Here is a 19,004-nt window from a genome sequence, read left to right on the forward strand (position 1 = left end):
ACCACCACCACACTTAATCTATAAACCAATAGCTTCCTCTCAGTCTACCTGCTGTCAAAGAAAAAGGCACTATTCTGAACCTAGTCAAAAACCCACAAAACCGCTAACCACTGCTACAGCAGTTTGTGTATAAAGAAAAGAGAGAGCCACATTTATAAATGTAATAAAAGTTTATTATTCATCATGTGTTACATGCAAAAATATTCCTTTGTGAAACAAAAGCCTTAAAAAGCAAGTGCTTTCTGTTAGAGAGCTTTATTTTGCTGCCTTTGTTGCTTTCGTTGCAGGTAGCGAGCACGAGCGTCGCTGACTGTGGCTTCGTTGTTTCGCTTCTCCAGCTTCTTTGCGATGTCCTCTGTAGAAACCTCTAAAAAAGGAACAGAAGTAACCTCTATGTTAGTTAGTTATAAAGCAGGATATAGGTCATCTATTCATGTCACCCAGTGAAACACTTCTGTTTTGTTTGGCCTGTTCCAGGTGGACCCTACACTGAGCTCTATAACATAACAAAATGAATATCTAATTAATTATTTACAAACCTGGTTGTCTTTTAGCTGCTTCCCTGTCCTCCCATTTTCTCATCTCTTCCTCAGTCACTTCTTGTCTTGCCACACTGCTGAGTTCATAGACGTCTACCTCGTGGAGCTTAGGCAACAAGTCCTTCACCCACTCGTATCGAATAGGACACACTGTCCTGATGTAGACCCGGGAAGTCGCCAGCACATCGTGAAAGATGACCCAGTTCAGCTCTGCCTCCTGGTCAAACAGCTTGGGGCAACAAAGAATCATGATCACAGGGGGAAGTAGAGGAGAAGCATCACAGACCACGCTCCAAATATAATGTGAAAATCTATGAAAATGTAATTGATCGATTTGAAATTAATCATAAAGACATTTACCGACGACGACGGATGAATGTGAACCATGGATCCATGTCCATCCATTGTGCAAAATACCTTTCCCACAGACCTATATGAGTGGGAAAAAATTGACAGCCTGTAAAAATCGCACAACAAGAGAGTTAAATATGAATAATTTCAAATGACCCTTGTTGATACCTTCTGGCAACATTGGTGAAGTATCCTGTGCACAGGCAGCGTCTGAGGAGTTCACTCCTGTTGCCATCAAATGTCTCGACAGGGAAATCTCTCTTCTGGGAGGCAAGAGGGTGCAATCACAAATGATTAATAAAGAGAGTCATATTAATTAAGCACAGCATTGTGTTGGCAACAAGAATGCTAAATGAATAAATTATAGTATTAAATGTTCAACTACAGCAAATATTCAAGTACAAAATGGATGTGAGATGCATTTAACAGAGCATGGACACAAAACATACTGCAGTCAGTGGATAGAAATGAGCTCTGGACACTGCTGTACCTGCTGGAGGCGAAGGAGAATTTCTCTCAGCTGAGTCTCCACACTGAAGGCCGACTTTAGCGCCCTCCAGTGGATCCAGTTCTCTTTACACCACGATGAGGGTCTGTCACTGCAGAACACAAGAGAGGCACACACTCATTTATTTCACCAGTGATATTAGTGGCAGGTAGTGGAATAAGATTGATATGCATTTTGCACAAACAAAAGGAAATAATAAACAGTGGTACTGTGATGCTGTACCTGGATTTGCACGACTGAAACACTCTCAGAAGTGTGGCGAAGTCATTCATACTGCCGCTTTTGTCAGCCAGTGCTCTGTGCTTCTTATCGGCCTCTTTCTGCTTCTCAGGGTGTCCTGCAGGAAGCATGATGTCAGTTTGAAACTGATGTCTTCACCTACTCCTCTGCATAAACCATTTCCTGGCGGGGGGACTAGATGTATCAATACACCAATACATTCACGAATATACAGTCTATATTTGAGTCACTTACACCTGAGAGACAAGTGTAATATCTTTGCTAACATACACACTTCTTCATAAGAATGTTTCTTGTTATATTTAAGTGTCCCTCAAGAAGCTAAATGTCTGACCTGGCCTGATGAAGATATTTTCCACGGACAGCATGGCGGCCACAGGCAGCAGCAGGTCCTGGCAGCCGAGCGCGGCAGCTTTGAGGAGAGCCCTGGTGAGGCCCGGGTGCAGCGGGAACTCCACCATCAACTCCCCCAGCTGGGTCACTCTACCTCTCCTACACAACCCGGACAAGTCAGCAAGAACCACTTAAAGGGATAGTTCACCCAAAATTCAAATTTCACTCATTATCTACTCACCCTCATGTCGACTAAGAGCTGTGAGAATTTTCAGAGTCCTCCGTGCCTTCTCTGAGTTACGGGGGGGGGTCCGCACAGCAGTATTTGTCCATGTTTGTGAATGGACACCACTTTTCTTCGTCCAAAGAGACACACCAAAAAAAATCCAAATAAAAAATCATGTCTGGGCTTCAATACAAGAGGGACATTACAGATGAGCTGTGTGGAGGTATTTGGATGTTTTTTGGTATGTCTTTTTGGACGAAGAAAAGTGGTATCCATTCACAACCATTATGGACAAATACTGCTGCGCGGACCCCCCCGTAACTCCGAGAAGGAACGGAGGACTCTGAAAATTCTCACAGCTCTTAGTTGACATGAGGGTGAGTAGATGATGAGTGAAATTTGAATTTTGGGTGAACTATCCCTTTAACTCAACTGTGCTGTGCTTGGTAAACACAGGTAGGTATGACTACTCACCTGTCAATAGCATCAAACTGATAGAGCTGTTTTAGTGCTTCTAGAATAAACCTCTCTTCTGGACGGTCCAGGTAAGGAAACCTTAAAAAGAAATAAAATCTTTAGTAAAGTTGCTAAAAGGGTGAATAAAACAATTACGAAACACAAAAAGCCAAATTATTAAAGAAAGAGTGTACCTGATGACATCATGGACGCCCAGGCACTTGAGTGTGAGCACCACTGCAGCCAGACTTGTCCTCTGGATTTCAGGAACTGTGTATTCAGGCATGCTCTTTTCCCAGAATTCCTTGTTATAGATCCGAAAGCATTTCCCGGCCGAGGTTCTTCCAGCTCGGCCTGCTCTCTGCTGAGCCTCGCTCCTAATCACACAAAATCCCCCCCCACAAAAATTAAATCCAGTCCAAATCTCTCTTGGCAAGCTTTCTTTAAATGGCATGAGTGTGTGAGCAGGGGAATGACTAAAACAAAACTATTTGCAGGTTTGAAATTATATTTTTTATTCTGTGACACTCACTTAGATATCGGCACCACCTCCAAGATATCCATGCCCACCCTGGAGTTGTGGATGAGTTGCTTCACAAACCCACTGTCTATGATGTACCTAAAATAGTAACATGATAATGGATTTAAGCAGGATATGAATTTAATGTCACAATTTTGTTGATGTAGTATATGATAGATAGATAGATAGATAGATAGATAGATAGATAGATAGATAGATAGATAGATAGATAGATAGATAGATAGATAGATAGATAGATAGATAGATAGATAGATAGATAGATACAGACTCTAGGTGACAAACCAGGGCCACACTTACTTTATACCATTGATGGTGAGAGATGTTGCTGCAATGTTAGTGGCCACTACACACTTCCTTATTCCTGAAGGTGGTGGCTGGAAGATCTGCTTCTGTTGGTCTATGATGAGATAAAAGAAGAATCGGGCTCTAATTTCAGTTTGGAAAATCTACCTTAAAATAAGATCAAAGAGCCGTTGCAGGTGTTTTACCAGTGGGCATGGATCCATAAAGGGGTAAAATAAGAAGTCCCTCCACTGTTTGGTCCTGTACATCAAAACGATAGTCTATTGACTCGGCTTTTTCAAACAGCATGTCACAGGCGCGCTCAATCTCAGACTGACCTGTCAGACATAAAGAGGATCAGTGCATCTGATTGCTGTCGGGGTTGGGGAATAATCTGAATATAGAGGTTGATAATTGTAATGCACCTGTCAAAAACACAAGAATATCCCCAGCCATTTCACTGGTGTGCACATCAAGGGCCATTTTCACCACCTGTGGACAAGAGGCTGTCATATTAACAAATAACAACAAGATGCATCAAGTTACAGCAACAAATCCCTCAATGTGAAATCAAGTCAAAGTAAAGGGCTTTTCTTTTAACATTATTGATATAAAAATAACAAACAAACAAAAAACTCAGTACCTCTTTTACATAACCGGTGCTTTCTATGTCCTTTGGTCCCACAGCAGAGCCAAATGTGCAGGTTACAGGGAAAGTCCTTCCAGGAATGGTAAAGACGGGACAGTCGCCGAGGAAGGCTGAAAGTTTGTCCATTTCCAAAGTGGCGGACATCACCACCACCTTCAGAGGAAAAGATCGACCCTTTGTCGCTTTAGCAGGGTTGGAGAACATTTTCTTCAACAAACCCAGGAGAATATCCTGCAACAAATACAAAAAACAGTGAGTCAAGGTAGGTGTAAAGGATGTTGACGACGAGTTACTATAACAACACCGGGTGAATATATTGACTTACAGTGTTGAGGCTGCGTTCATGGACTTCATCCAAGATTACGACACTGTACTGAGAAAGAGCAGGGTCTGCCAGGGTCTCTCTGAGCAAACAGCCGTCTGTCATGTACTTCACCACCGTGTCCTGGGCTCAAACACAACAACAACTCCATGTTATCACATTATTCCCCCAATAACTGGATTTGGACCAGGCTGTGTTTTTCTGCAGGGCTGTCGTCGTAGTCTCTCACCTGTGTTGTGCAGTCGTCAAAGCGAACCTGGTAGCCAACATCTCTACCCAGGGTGCATTGCATCTCCTGTGCAACCCTCTGGGCCACTGTGATGGCAGCCACCCGGCGGGGCTGGGTGATGCCAATCTTGCCATCTTTACAAAAACCTATTGCAAAAACAAAACAAACAATAAATGGTTCATCTAATGAGTTCACAGTCACATTTAGATCCTAATTTCACAAACTTGGACACAAACTAGGGATAATAAGTTAGTTAAACCAACAAACAGGACATCATACTATATTTAGATGTCTTCTAAAGTAACAGATACACCAACCACTGTGTTTATTAGCGCTGTTTACATCCTATTTCTACGGACAGGACTGCAGAATTACATCTTACCAGCTTGATGCAGGTACTGAGGAAGTTGTGTGGTTTTCCCGCTGCCGGTCTCACCAGTAACAACCAGGAAAGTGCTGTCTCTGACGGCCTGGACCAGCTTGGTTTTGTGCTGGTAGATCGGCAGATGTTTTGACTCGTTGTCTTTCGAGTCCCATCTCGTTGATTTGGACATTACTGACAGCTCCGAGCTGTATCACCACCAGATATTAGTGTGAGCAGCTAAACGGGTCAAATAAATACTGACGTTTATCTCACCAAATGCTGTTTATTTGGTGTTTGTGCGACTCAAACAGTGTTAAACTTAGCAAAACACCACTTTACCCACCTCTGTCGTTTCACACGCGACGCGTTCGCTCGATTACTTCCGCAAACTGAGCTGTGCTGCATTTCTATTGGTCGAATGGTGAACATGTGACCCAAGCTGCCCCACCACAATAAAGGTCTGGCTGTGATGAAGTCGTATGGTCAATTAAACCAAATTAAATGAAAACAAATACTTTTCTTTTCTTTTTGCTGTAAAAACAGTCATATTTTACATTAGTATAGTAATTCAGTATTCATAATACTGAAATGAAATTTAGCCAGAGCAAAAGAAAAACACATACAAGATCTGGATAGTTCCTCTGAAACCATGTTGTGGATTTTATATGACTCAAGTGTAGCCTATTTAAGGTCATTGTCATTGTATACATTTATTACAAATCATCAATGGCTCTTGGTAGAAGTGTTTTCAATCATGGTGGTTATGTAAATCTCTCATTACAGTAGATAAAGAAGAGGGCCAGCAGAGACAACACTGTAAAGAGGCCTCTTTCCTGGCTCTGGTGTAATTCTTCTTAATTTACGTCCTCCTGAAACACAGAGACAATAGTTCACAGTGCTGCATGCAAGTGAGTGTGTAAATCAACCACAACCACAGGACAGAATCATTAGACAAGAACGACCTCATAAAGGCTGAATAGGCTGCTGCACCAATTACCATTGCTGCAGGACTGTAAACAGTCTGGTCCTTTACAGAGCTCTATATCACAGTGGAAGTATACCTGTGGGAAAATAAACCCAGAATAAAAAGGAAAAGTCAAGACTGAGAAATGTACCAAAAGATGCTTACATTTAGTTCTTAAATGTACCTGGTTCTCAAATGTTGGCGGCTTCACAAATGAGAACAGCTTGACTACAAACCATTTGTGAAGAGACGGATGTATCACCTCCTTACTTGACACAACTGGCAAAACAGTGGTTCTGTGGCTATCACCAGTGAAAGGACACCTGGATTGGACACAACGATTAGCATCAAATCATCTCAAAATTTTCAGCTAAAGGTCACACCTGTGTGTTCACCCTTTAACAAGAAGGCTCCATCTTTGTGGGTCATGTGGGTCTCCAGTTGGCGTGGCCCAGCAGTCGTTCAGCAGCAGGACCAAGTCCTTGTCCTCATGTTTGAGGACAAACACCTCCACGTACACTGGCTTGCCGAGCTCAGTCACTGTTGGAAGGTCTCGTGAGGAATAAAAAGACTTATAAGAGGAGTCTGTGGATTAAAGAGCAGAAACATATTCCGTAGAGTTGACAACATGTGGGTTTCACTATGCTCCAATCATGGAAATGGCTAGTCAAAGTAATGGAGACAATTTTTATACTGCATCTTACGGTTTTTAACATATTTCAATTTAAACATACAGATATAAGTGTATAAAATAATTACATTCAAGTAATTGAAAGTAAATTGAACGTAACCTTTGGCAAACCTCATTTTAGTCCTTAGTATTCCTTTGCTCCTCAGTGTGAATGAATTCTCAGATTTTTCCCTCTGAACGTCGATGCCCAGTTGAGTCATTTGAGCCAATGCAAACTTGCAATGCACAGTAAATCTGAAAGAAATGACAATAAAATTGAGATATTGGTCTATAAGCATAAAAATTGTGCATTTTGTTTTGGTTTTTATTTTTACCGAAAAGGAGTGTTGCGGAATATAGAGCCATTGTCTGGGTGTTGTTTCACCTCAATGTTAACCCAGTACATTATAATCCCATCTGCTACCTGAGAGATACAACCAAATCTGTTTATCATGAAAAATACCACATGTAATATATAATTGATTTATGTTTACCATGGATTGAGCGCCACAATCAGTGTATGGAAAGCTGAAAGAGACGGCATCCTTGGATTTGTTTCTGGGTTCACAGTTGTCACCTTGACCGGAAGGGATCCAGACTGCATCCAGGTTCAGAGGTGGGACTGTGGCGTTCTGGGGGATGGTGATGTTGAACCCATCCCTGTTGCAGAAAAACTCTGGCACTGCTGGATTGTGATTTTTGTTTGCTTCTGTAAACATTACAACATAGCAGGAGTAGCTAAACCAAAAAATCTAATGGCTAATGTCATGTTATGTATGTACTGTATCTGTAAACTGAGAATTACCACCTTTAGTTTTATTTTCACAGATGAGAGGTATTGACTTGACGATTTCGACTTGTCCTCTGTCTGCAAGTGCCATGATGACAACAGTCAGACTTGTGATATATTTCTGATGAACAAATTTGAAAGAAAGATTAGAAGATTTTAAAAAGTAACTAGACTATCTTACTTATCTTTTTATCTTACTTGTCTTTTCACATAACAGCTATGAGGAGCAACTGTTAAGACGGTAAAGGTTTCACTTCCTCCAATGAAGTAGTGGCACTGTTTTGCTATTGCAATGGCCTGGTAATATCCTCCGTGTTCATCTGTGTGTAAAAAGTGAACACCAACAGATTCATTGCAAAAACACTACCACTTCAGAGTAACGTGAATGAGATATACTTTAGTAGTCTGACTTACCTTGAACATAGATGTTGAAAGGAAGATCAGCAAATTCCACCTTTGACATGTAAGCAGACATGAATCCATCATGACAAAGCAACGTATTATTACTCATGCTGTTATGAGATGTTACTTGAAATTGTTTTGAATCATCATGGGCCCCACATTTCAAAAGAAAAAGTGTGACAGAAATAAAAGCCAACCAAACAAAGTGTGTGTTGCTGGTGTCCATCTCTGGTTGCTGAGGCTCGGTGTGACAGGTGGAGCAGCTGCTTCTCATCTGACTTAATTGGTCGACTCCCATGAGAGTAAAAGCAACAACCTTTGACCCGGCATAATAACTGTAGTACTGTAACTTCATACCAAGAGGGTCTTGAACATGTTCACATCAACTGGTGCATGGAACATTCCTCTGTGGGTTTCCCCCCCACAAACCAGAAACACTTGAATATGACCAGAGTATAGGTGTGAGTTTGTTTGGTTCTCATAAGAACACACAAAGGTCTTAAAGTTGAATTCCATTTTTAATAATATAAAAAACAATGAATAAGCCTGAACAAATATTCACTTCGAATTTACACCATTAAATATTTTGTTGGGAGTACTGGAGATAAACTGCCCACAGATTGTGAACACCATCATCCTTTTGGGGAAAATATTTATTTTTAAGACCCAAACAAAAACACTTCTGAATTTGGCTTTTTTTAGAAATAAAGTGCCATGCCAATTTCTTTTGGAAAAAATTATCGCATCCAATCAAGACAAGATAGAAATGCATAACAAAAAATGGGAAAAACTTACTTTTGAGTGAAGGTATACTAAGTAGTTACTGTTGATATAAATTTAGTAGTTTCACATCCTTTTTTTGTTGTTGTTGTTGTTGTTGTAGTGTTTTGTGTGTTTGTCTTCTGTCTGTTTGTGTATTGGTCAGTGTATTGTCGGTTTATTTGTATATGCCTGTTCCCATTAATAAAAAAAAAAAAAAAAAAAAAGCCTGAACAAATAACTGTCTCATTTACATGCACAGATATACATACAGTATACTTGCACTCTCTCCCTCTGCATACATCACATATCACATTATCTGCATCCCATTTTTGGATTGTGAGGTTAATTTGTTGAGCTTTCTTGTATTAAGAATTTTATTTGATTCACTTTTGCAGCAAATAGAACAAATAACAATCCATGTCCAAATCAAAGTCTGAGCAGCTGTGTGAAGTGCACATGTTATTGTATTCATGTTCTGAGGGGGAAAGAAAAATCAGCGTCTGTGCCTGTAAGAAAAAGGAACACATTTTGGGCAATGCATCACATGACATAGTTTAATGCTGAGTTAATGAGTTTGTGTGTGTAACTTGCTATACAACAGAATTCACAGAAAATAAATCCAGTTTATTGTGGATGATATTTCTTTGCCACAATATCTTTTACGGATTCTTCCCCATCCAGTGCCTCAGCCCTTTGCCAAGTCTGGCGCAAATTGGCTTAATACTTTTTGCATAAACCACAAATGCGAACATAAATTACTCTTTGGCAGATGTAATTGTGCGAAAATAGAAATCAGTGACCTACCGTATGCAAATACAACTATCTACCAAGAAACAATCTATAGAAGATTGACAGAATGAAAAGAGTAAATTTTGAAATTTCTTACCCTCATCTGGACCTACAGGATTGAAAGGTATTCTTCATTGTTTCTTTTGATAGAGAACTGCAATTAAAGCAAAAATAGTTTTAAATCATCAATAACAAGATCATTTGTCTTGCAATCAAATACACAGCACAACTTTCTTCTACCAACAGCTGTGGGGAGAGTGTGTGTGAGACTGAGACAGGTATGGGTCTATACTCACAGTAACAGAAGATGATCAGCAGGATCAAAGCCGATGTGCCAACAGCAATGCAGAGCACCTCTTTTTTCAGCCAAGCTGCAAGATCAGATGGGGTTTTACAACACTATACCTTTCACAGGAAATTAATCACTTGTCTGCTCTAATGTGTCTGGCCTGTGAGGTTTGTGAGCATGAAAAGGAAGAGGTCCTGTCACGTCTCTCTGACAGGCAGCTGCTCAGACTTCAGAAAATAACACCCTAACCTCTGAACAGCAATCCACTTACCATTTGAAAACAGGACCAACTCCACCAGAAGACAGTTACCTTCTTTCTTACACAGATAACGCCCCTTGTCAGAGTCCTCAAGTTCATCAATGCGGATGGAGAAGTTTCCTTCTGAGCCCTGGTATGGAAAAGTTTTCACCCGGCCACCTCTGGGGACAATGAATTTAGCTCGCCCTCCAGATTCAAGACGGACCAGCTCCTCGTCCTCATAAATGTATGCCCATGACACCGAATAGCTGCTGCTGTTCGTAAAGTGGCATGGAAGGAGCACAGATGAGCCAAGTAGAGCGTTGATTGTGGGAATCTCATTATCCGGGTAATCATCACATAATCCATAGTGCTGCTCATCTTAGTGGGAGGAGAGAAACACAAGAGCAGTTTCAAATTTACTGTCAGCATTAAGGGTGAATTTATTTAGCTGGACAAAGTAAGCCTGGAAGGAGCACAGACGAGCCAAGTACAGCACTGTGAATCTCAGATTCATGTTCGTATGGATCGCATGATAGTGCTGCACATCTTAACGAGAGGAGAGACACAGAGGAGCAGTTTCTGGTTTAGAGTCAAATTAATTGACAGCTTTGAGAGTGAATTTATTAAATGTAAATGGACAATATACTGTATGAAAAGAAAAACCATTGATTAGAAATATTGCATGGATCAAACTGACATTATGAGGATTTTAAAAGCAAAAAAAAAAAGAAAAGAAAAAAGAAAACACATCATTGGCATATTGTCTTTATCTCAGTTTCCGAACTTCAAAGTTAATTCATATGTAGGCTATGTGTATATATATATAAACACACTGTTGTTGAAGTTGTATTTATTTTTTATTTTTACATCTTCTCATGAAATGATTGTGACAATGTAATTTAGTCTTGATAGATGAAGTGTATAGCTTCAAGAAACTGCTGGGTATGTACTGTATTGCACTTGGTCAAAGCTGATCAGTCATGTGTATAAATAGGTAATGTGTCTGAAAATAAAATTGTTCCAACTTTATGGGCAACAGTGTGTGTGTGTATACTGTATATATGGGTCAGTGACACATAAAAAATAGTTTTAGATAACTATTTATATATATTTAAAACTAAAAATATATTTCTTAAGGCATGCATCAGATTGGTTAAAATGTACGTTTTGTATTCATGTTGGTTTTTTGAATTTTGAAATCATATTTGACCCATTTTTTAAACAAAAGTCAGACTGAATGCCCTGAAAATGTCAAATGGTGTAACCACAAAGTCTACTTTCTTCTGAAAACAGTAAATTGAAATACATTTTTTTGCTGTATTTCTATATTTGAATTTTAATGCATTTTGGCAACACAGGACAGGACATATCCAAAAAACACTGTATTTTTTGTGACAAATTATGTCAAATTTGTCAAGAAACATAGTGTTGCATTGCAAAGGTGAATTACATTTACCGGTATTTCACATGTTCATCGGGGTTTATTTTCCTGTATAGTTTTTTTTTTCTGAAAAATACTGGTTACACCATTTGACATTGGGTTGTGTAACGTCATTGACCCATACTGTATATATATTAAAACCAAGGCGACAACAATTACTTTAGTGAAAGTTTTACATAAAAAAAGTTTTATGTTATGTCTTAAAGGGGAACTATAACTCCTGGCCGTGTGCATTTGTTTTCAACCAAGCTGGCACGAAAGCATCAGTAGAGCGGTACATACCATTATATATCATATACGATGTTATGATGTGTATATTTGTGTATCTGTCACAAACAAGAGGTTACGGGTTACAGTGTGTTGCAGTGCTGCAGAGACCGGAGCTGAGACACCGGTTCGGTCAAGAAATGCAACGTGGAAGGCAGAGAGCCTCCATTCTCCATGGTAACAAGTTATTTAACTATCACAATTACTCCGAAGCTGTTTAATTAAGGTAAAAATGTAGCATCGTTAAGATAAAAATCCTGCAGTTCCACTTTAAGCCTATTTAATTCTCTCATTTCTGAAAAGGACTTACCATTCGATGACACATACATTAAGTAGATGGCTAAAAGAAAAATCCACTTGATAGCATTCATTGTCAGCACCTCACACAGTGTGAATGTGAGTGCCAGAAAGCTGCATGTAAGCATCATGGGACAAAACCACAAGACCATCGACAATGGTTTTACGGAAATGCTAATGTTTCACATTAACCACCAGATCATACATTATCAGTGAAAATCATGCTTCACAATGGAGCTGCCAAATGTTTTACATGTGGTGATCACGTCACAAATTAACTTCAAATTCAGATGAAATGGTTATTATCTTTTATTTATTGAACATCTTCAAAATATTAACTTTAATAAGTCTCACTTATACTGTGGTGGTTAGTTACCACTTCCTGTCAGAAGCTGCAGGTGTTTCCAGCTTAACACCTACAGCAGAGCTGTAAAGTTAAATTGAAAGGTTTATCATCACCTTTGTGTTTAAGGGTTAAAATAAATGAAGCAAAACTTTTCCTCAGTTTTATGGTAGACTAATTATATATTTGGGCTTAGCAAAGCAAACTGAAAGTGCACACAGGACAACTCTGTCTCTGAACAGATGGAAAGTCTTGTCTTGAATCCCAAATGTATGTTTTAATGGGGTGTAATGAAACCAAATACTGATCTTAAAACATTGAGGCAGCAGAGGCAGAAATATACAGATTTTAAATCTTCATGCTTTTTACATACCCATAATGCAACATTATTTGGCTGTACAGCTGTAGGCCTCCTGCCTAACTTGAGCTTTGTGTTAACAAAGCTGAATGCAAGACATCATTTATGTTACTGTTACTGTCAGAGTAATCCAGCCTAGACTTGAAATAAAAACTTGAAAGAGACTCAATTATTTTAAACTTAAAGCAGAAGTAAGTGATATATTTGTGTTAATATAAGTCTTAAATAGTTATATCTTCCGACAGCAATCACTTACATAGAGTGTTTGGACTGAAACACGGGTCTGTCAGTCCCTCTGCTCTGCTCTGAGCCGAAGAGATAACATTATCGTATCCTACAGTTTTTATCCAATGAGGAGAGAGAACGGCATGCAGGGCTGTGTGTGCAGCCAAGGGACGCCGTGAATGTGGTGACGTAGTGACGAGGACTGTTATGGTGCGTTCAAGGAAACTCGTATTTTTCCGACCGTGAAGTGGTACCAGTTCGATCTGGTACGAGTTCACCGGTCGGAAGTTACGAGTGGCCGTTATAGTGACTTTCACCGGTAAAACAGGTCGGAAAAACACGAGTGGGTTGCCTGAAACGCTACAAAGTCGTAAGTTGTGACTTGAAGCTGTAATTTACGATTTCAAAAGCCTGCCTGGAACGCAGCATTAGCGACCGGACCACTTACTTCTGCTTTAATATTTTAAATAATGTTTTTACCATGACAACAGGCTGTTAGGGTTATGCATTACAAAGCAGAACATTTCCTCACAGAAATTTTGAGCGTGCCATTGGGATCGCTTTACTCACCGACCTTTCCAGCCAGATGGTTTGGGCCCTCAGCTCCACCATACTATTGTCTGACATTACATGTGTCACTTGACGAAGCCAAGATGTGGATTTGCATTATGACCACAGCCTCAGCTGCAGCCATGTTTACCATTCATAATTGCTCTTGGGGGCCCCCTAGTGGTCAAGGGGTCCTAAACAGTCAGTCCGCTGGTGGGTCTGCCTTTCCATTACCCTGAATGGATGATTGTGTGTATAGATCAAGTTGCAAAATATCAGTAAATTAGACCTTTTGAGGGGTTACTGGAAAGTGCATTTGCCCAAACGTGTCCAGGAGGTTGCCTCACCACTTTTCAGAGATTGATGAATAGAGTGGTTACAGGTTTGGATGGCGCTATATATCTGGATGATGTTGTCTATTGTGATGCATGGGAATAACACTAAATCACTGTTTGATTGATTTGCATGGGCAAATCTAACAGTAAATTTGGCCAGATCTGAACCTACGTAAGCTAGTGGGCTGGTGCCTGGGAAATCTATGGCTGGTGCCCAATCAAAAGAAAATTCAAACCACAGTAAGGGGCAACTACGTATATAATAACAGTTCAGTCACACATTCAGCTGAGGTCGAAAATAATTTTCATGTCATATATTGATACTTAAGATCTTTATTTAATTAACTTTTGATCAACAAACAGCAAAATGAGTTATCAGTGTCCAAATCGATGTCCGAGCAGCTGAGTAAAGACTCCTCCGTTCTTCACTGAAGATTGAGCCGATCTGTGCTTCTGTTGTAAATCGGGTTGTTGTATTCACCTTCTGAAAGGGAAAAAACAAAACAACAAGGACATGGGATAGCAGTTTAGTGCAGAGTTTTATTTCAGGCTGAACATGCATAAAGATGAAGTCAGCACTCACTTTCTTTGGCTTTTTTCTTACCCACACCTGCTGTAGAACAAAATAAATACAACACAACAGTGAATAATGAAAATAACACAACATCATTTTGTGAGATAAATAAAACATAAATACCTTGTTGCTGATTCTCTGCCTGAGCAGCCATGGCTTGTTGTCTGCTGATTTCACCTTGGTTAACTGTGTAATTAAATGAGCGAGTGAAATTCCAAACAACATTAAAATTATGTAAAAAAAAAAAAGAAAAAAGAAAAGAAAAGAAAAAAATTAGGTAAAATGCTCATTTTACCATAAAAATGTCGACCGATGCTTGCTTGTCGTAATCTGCTGAAGAGTTCTGAAGAGGTGACGAGAGACTTAGTTAGTTAGTTATTCATTTATGTTTCATTAAATGTCACTACAACCATTGGTTATATTGTTTATTATTAAGCACCTCTGTGAAATCTTTGTTTTGTTCTTTGACTTTCCATCCTTTGAAAGTTACCCTCGTTCAGATTGGGATAAATCCCACTGGTGCTTTGAGTGGTTTGAAACCTGTCCGCATGATGCAGACCTCCTGGTAGACTGTGGTGGTTTCTGGAGGGGTCACCCAGCTGGCTGGCTGGGTATTGGTCGTCGTTCTCTGATATTTGAAAAAGATCAATTGTAAAAATAATGATAAAGATGTTAGAGATGTTTTCGGTGGGATAGAACGGAAAGGTTAATCAATGGATGGAAGAAAAAGCTGTGTGAACGCACCATAAACAAGATCTGGGTTGTCTGCTCCTGTAAGAAAAAGCAACACATGGTGGACAGTGCATCAGATATACTACAAATAGTTTAATGTTGAGTGACTTGAGTTTGTATGTGTGTATGTAACTGTGGATTACCTCTCCACTGTCCTTGTACTGGTGGCATTGGGCCTGTGACTGCAGGTGGAGCGTTGGTACCAGCTGTGGGACAATTACATACAGCAATAATAACAATATTAATGAAAAAATAAAATGATATAATTGCAATATAAATGCACCATGAACGCCATATGACTTTATAAACATCTAGACATATGTCCCTCAACCAGAAGTGGAGGGTTTGACCTAAATCATCAGTAATACTTAACACCAGACTTCAGGAAGAACAAATCAGATATAATGATATTAGTCCGCCACAAAATTGTATAGATTCTTCCCTATCTGATGATCCATCCCCCAGTGCAAACCGGTTCAGTACTTTTTGTATTTAACATTACCTCCTTGTCAGATGTAAATGTGCAGAAGACAGAAATTAATGATGAATGTGGTCTCTACTGTTGAAATAATTATGTACCAAAAACAATCCACATGGACCTATTGTAAATAGTAAATGTTTTAAATTTCTCACCCTCAGGACCTGCACTTTCAGGAGTGATGGTAAGTTTCCGTGATTTGGTTTTATAGAGAACTGAAATAAAACAGAAAACAGTTTTAAATCACCAATAACAAGACAAGACCATTTATTCTGCAATCAAATGCACAGCACGCCGTCCTTCTAACGACAGTTTGTGGGGTGAGTGTGTGAGACTGTGGACAGGTAGGCTACTGTAAGTATAGGCCTGTACTCACAGTAGCAGAGGACGATCAGCAGGACCACAGCCGATGTGCCAACAGCGATGTAGATCAGAGGCAGCATGTGTTTCGGTCTATCTGCATGATAAAATGTGGTTTGAAAACACTATACCTTTTACAGGAAATGCTAACACATCACTTGTCCGCTCTCATGTCTTTGGCCTGTGAAGTGTGAAGTGTGAAGGTCTCTCTTGCAAAAGAGATCTTGGATCTCAATGGGACAAACCTGGTTAAATAAAGGTTATAATAATAATAATAATAAGTTTCTGACAATGTCTCTCTGACAGTCTGCTGCTCAGACTTCAGAAAACATCGTCTCATAACCTCTGAACCGAAATCCACTTACCAAGAACCAACTCCACCGGAAGACAGTTACCTTCTTTCTTACACAGATAACGCCCCTTGTCAGAGTCCTCAAGTTCATCAATAAAGATGGAGTAGTTTCCTTCTGAGCCCTGGTTTGGAAAAGCTTTCATCCGGCCACTTCTGGGGACAATGAATTTAATTCGCCCTCCAGACTCAAGGCGGACCAGATCCTCGTCCTCATAAATGTATGCCCATGACACCGAATCGCTGCTGCTGTTCGTAAAGTGGCATGGAAGGAGCACAGATGAGCCAAGTAGAGCGTTGATTGTGGGAATCTCATTATCCAGGTAATCATCACACCGATAGTGCTGCTCATCTTAATGGGAGGAGAGAAACACAAGAGCAGTTTCAAATTAACTGTCAGTGTTAAGGGTGAATTCATTTACTGTAGCTGGACAAGGTAACAGCAGAAAAATCTATATAATATGAAAAATAATACAGATAAGATAGGATAAGATATACCGTATTGGGAGATTACAGTTTAAATCATGAATTGTAAATTAATTAAACTTGATAATGATAATTGAAAATTACTTTATTAGAAAACCTCAGTGATAAACTTGGTGTAATAACTGTTGTGTTAGTAGCCTGCTTTAATACTGCATGGGTCAAATTGACATTATGGGGATTTAAAAAGCAATCCAATAAAGATTTGAATTTATAAAATGTATCATTAAAATAATAATAATTCATAATTCAAAGTTAAATAAATATTTGTAATTAATCACTGCTGGTTTACGTTTAACAATGAACGTATGATTCTTCAACAAAATGTATATTTTTGACTCATCATTTTCACCCTTACCATATTATAATCAAAGCAAATTACAGGTGATGATTAGCATCAGTAGAAAAACAAAACTCAAAACCTACAAAAAAAATCTCTGACCCTGTTACTCTCCTATGTGTCTCACTCTATTATATCTGATCCAAGGCCGTCTGAGCGGAGAATCTGATGCTGACTGAGGTTGGAATGGCCTACATATTGTGATGTACAGTTATTGATCATTTCTTTCCACCCATTGATGTCCAAATGTATATGATAACAATCATATTTGGACACCAATAGGTGGAAAAAACTGTTAAATAAGTCTACACCACATGTCCAAATATGATCAAATCATGAAATTATATCATTTATATTCTAAAAAGGAAAATGAACCAAGGCAATTATTCCTACAAATTTAAAGTGAAACAACAAAACGGTATCAGACAATTAAATTAGTGAAAGAAACCTTTACAACCACTACATTTTAATATAAATTATTTATTCTAACCCTAACCCTATAACGGTAACCCTGAAAAGGACTTACCACTCGATGACACACACAGCAAGTAGATGGCTAATAGGAAAATCCACTTGTTAGCATTCATTGTCAGCACCTTCATTGTCACACTCACGTTCAATGTGAACGTGAGTGTGCTAAAGCTGCATGTTAAGCCCCCTAAGCATCATGGGACAAAACCACAAGATCATCACCATTGGTTTTGTTATTTACGGAAGTGCAACTGTTTCACATAAACCGCAGTTCATATTCAACAGTGACAGTTATGTTTCACAATGGAGCTGCCAAATGTTTTATAGGGCTGTGTGTGGTGAACATGTCACATATTAACCTTAAATTCAGACAAATTATTATTTTTACTTGTTGAACATCTCCAGTAGATGAAAGCTATAAAAGGTCTGACATGACATTTCCCCCAGACCACTTCCTGTCAGAAGCTGCAGGTGTTTCCGGAGTGAGGGGCTGTGTGATAAAAACAGATGAAGGTATAAATGTAAAGGTTTATCACCACCTTTGTGTTTAAAGGTTTAAATCAAAGCCAAATGAAGAACAACATAACCTCAGTTTTATGGTTATTAGACATAAGATCGGGGTTCTATAAGGCAAAGTGAAAATCTGTACGTTCACTGTCTCTGAACAGATGAAAAGTATTGCCTTAAATCCTAAATTTGTGTTGTAATGAAACCAAATACTGAAATTTTCAACCGAACAAACACTTTCTGAGCAGAAATACTACATTTCTAAAGATGGAATTTCTTTAGGCCTTTTTTTTTTTTTTTTTTTACAGTCATGGAGGTTTTTTTTATTTTATGCCTAACTTCTAACCTGTTTCATTCTCAATTATATTAGCTCACTTTGTGCAAACAAATGTGATCAAGTTAAGAATGAAATGAAAATCCTTAATGAACATGTTTGAGTTTCTAAATCTTCTTGTAAGGCATCATTATCATTTGATCCAAATAAAATATCAAAAGTTCAAGTTATTTGTTAACTGGGGGACCAACATTTAAGTATGAGGTTGGCACTTTAACATTAAAAGAAAAAATGCAGAAGCAGCAGAGACAGAACTTTTCAGGTTTTTCCTTTCTATGCATGCAGAAATTAAAGAAGAAAAAAAAAACCCTACCTTACCCATTTCCCATAATGCAACATCATTTGGTTGTAGTTTTAGGCCTACTGTCTAGGCCTACTGTTAACAAAGCTGAATGCAAGACACATTAAGCTTAAAAGTTACTGTCAGAGTAAACTTAAAATGAAACTTTAAAGAGGCTCATATCTTTTGAACTTAATAATTTCATATTTTAACCTTGATAGCAGGCTGCTGTAGGGAGCATTATGGTCTGTGGTTTGGCGGCCATGACACCGCTGACATTTATGACCCTCAGAGAATGCAAATTATTTTACAAATAAAGCTGACATTATTTTGT

General features: G+C 39.0%; 3 protein-coding genes across 5 annotated transcripts; all 3 read right to left on the minus strand.

Annotated features, from left to right (window-relative positions):
- Positions 1-151: 151 nt before the first annotated feature.
- Positions 152-5,431, minus strand: dhx40 (DEAH (Asp-Glu-Ala-His) box polypeptide 40). The gene is made up of 17 exons (XM_085795066.1): positions 5,059-5,431; positions 4,677-4,822; positions 4,451-4,570; positions 4,120-4,356; positions 3,902-3,968; positions 3,683-3,814; positions 3,492-3,591; positions 3,186-3,272; positions 2,848-3,030; positions 2,672-2,752; positions 1,973-2,130; positions 1,621-1,735; positions 1,381-1,489; positions 1,059-1,153; positions 900-969; positions 540-768; positions 152-367 (listed from the first exon to the last, which is right to left on the minus strand). The coding sequence occupies exons 1-17, from the start codon at positions 5,228-5,230 to the stop codon at positions 246-248; spliced, it is 2,223 nt and encodes a 740-aa protein (XP_085651192.1). The 5' UTR covers positions 5,231-5,431; the 3' UTR covers positions 152-245.
- Positions 5,432-5,687: 256 nt separating this feature from the next.
- LOC146975820 (zona pellucida sperm-binding protein 4-like) lies at positions 5,688-8,140 on the minus strand. Its single transcript, XM_085794429.1, has 10 exons — positions 7,879-8,140; positions 7,663-7,784; positions 7,483-7,585; positions 7,169-7,383; positions 7,010-7,098; positions 6,796-6,929; positions 6,400-6,589; positions 6,189-6,327; positions 6,038-6,101; positions 5,688-5,909 (listed from the first exon to the last, which is right to left on the minus strand). Exons 1-10 carry the CDS (start codon positions 8,138-8,140, stop codon positions 5,818-5,820), a joined length of 1,410 nt encoding a protein of 469 aa, XP_085650555.1. The 3' UTR covers positions 5,688-5,817.
- A 5,936-nt stretch (positions 8,141-14,076) lies between these two features.
- Positions 14,077-17,702, minus strand: LOC146975821 (uncharacterized). Of its 3 annotated transcripts, none has more exons than XM_085795070.1 (11): positions 17,605-17,702; positions 16,272-16,607; positions 15,923-16,003; positions 15,702-15,761; positions 15,212-15,274; positions 15,081-15,107; positions 14,776-14,964; positions 14,632-14,679; positions 14,460-14,522; positions 14,346-14,372; positions 14,077-14,246 (listed from the first exon to the last, which is right to left on the minus strand). In XM_085795070.1, exons 1-11 carry the CDS (start codon positions 17,678-17,680, stop codon positions 14,188-14,190), a joined length of 1,029 nt encoding a protein of 342 aa, XP_085651196.1. In that variant the 5' UTR covers positions 17,681-17,702; the 3' UTR covers positions 14,077-14,187. The 3 variants fall into 3 exon arrangements, with proteins under 3 accessions (XP_085651196.1, XP_085651195.1, XP_085651194.1); XM_085795069.1 differs by having other exon boundaries at positions 14,093-14,246; positions 14,346-14,375; XM_085795068.1 differs by having other exon boundaries at positions 14,093-14,246; positions 14,346-14,522.
- Positions 17,703-19,004: the final 1,302 nt, after the last annotated feature.

This window comes from Trachurus japonicus, chromosome 13, assembly GCF_045865225.1.
Source record: "Trachurus japonicus isolate A0001 chromosome 13, Traja_1.0".
In the NCBI taxonomy this organism is placed as follows: Eukaryota; Metazoa; Chordata; class Actinopteri; order Carangiformes; family Carangidae; genus Trachurus; species Trachurus japonicus.

Bases quoted from the DNA above. Each gene is read 5' to 3' on its own strand.
- dhx40 (XM_085795066.1), bottom strand. From the start codon at position 5,230: ATGTCCAAATCAACGAGATGGGACTCGAAAGACAACGAGTCAAAACAT. The intron at 2,753-2,847 runs GTACACTCTTTC...TTTCTTTTTAAG, and splicing joins GGCGTCCATGATGTCATCAG to GTTTCCTTACCTGGACCGTC. The intron at 1,490-1,620 runs GTACAGCATCAC...TGTGTTCTGCAG, and splicing joins TTTCAGTCGTGCAAATCCAG to TGACAGACCCTCATCGTGGT.
- LOC146975820 (XM_085794429.1), bottom strand. From the start codon at position 8,140: ATGAGAAGCAGCTGCTCCACCTGTCACACCGAGCCTCAGCAACCAGAG. The intron at 7,384-7,482 runs GTGGTAATTCTC...TAATGTTTACAG, and splicing joins CTGTGAAAATAAAACTAAAG to AAGCAAACAAAAATCACAAT. The intron at 6,328-6,399 runs GTGAACACACAG...TGTCCAATCCAG, and splicing joins TGGAGCCTTCTTGTTAAAGG to GTGTCCTTTCACTGGTGATA.
- LOC146975821 (XM_085795068.1), bottom strand. From the start codon at position 17,680: ATGAAGGTGCTGACAATGAATGCTAACAAGTGGATTTTCCTATTAGCC. The intron at 15,275-15,701 runs GTGAGAAATTTA...ATTGTCCCACAG, and splicing joins TGAAAGTGCAGGTCCTGAGG to CTGGTACCAACGCTCCACCT. The intron at 14,523-14,631 runs GTAAAATGAGCA...TTAATTACACAG, and splicing joins CATCGGTCGACATTTTTATG to TTAACCAAGGTGAAATCAGC.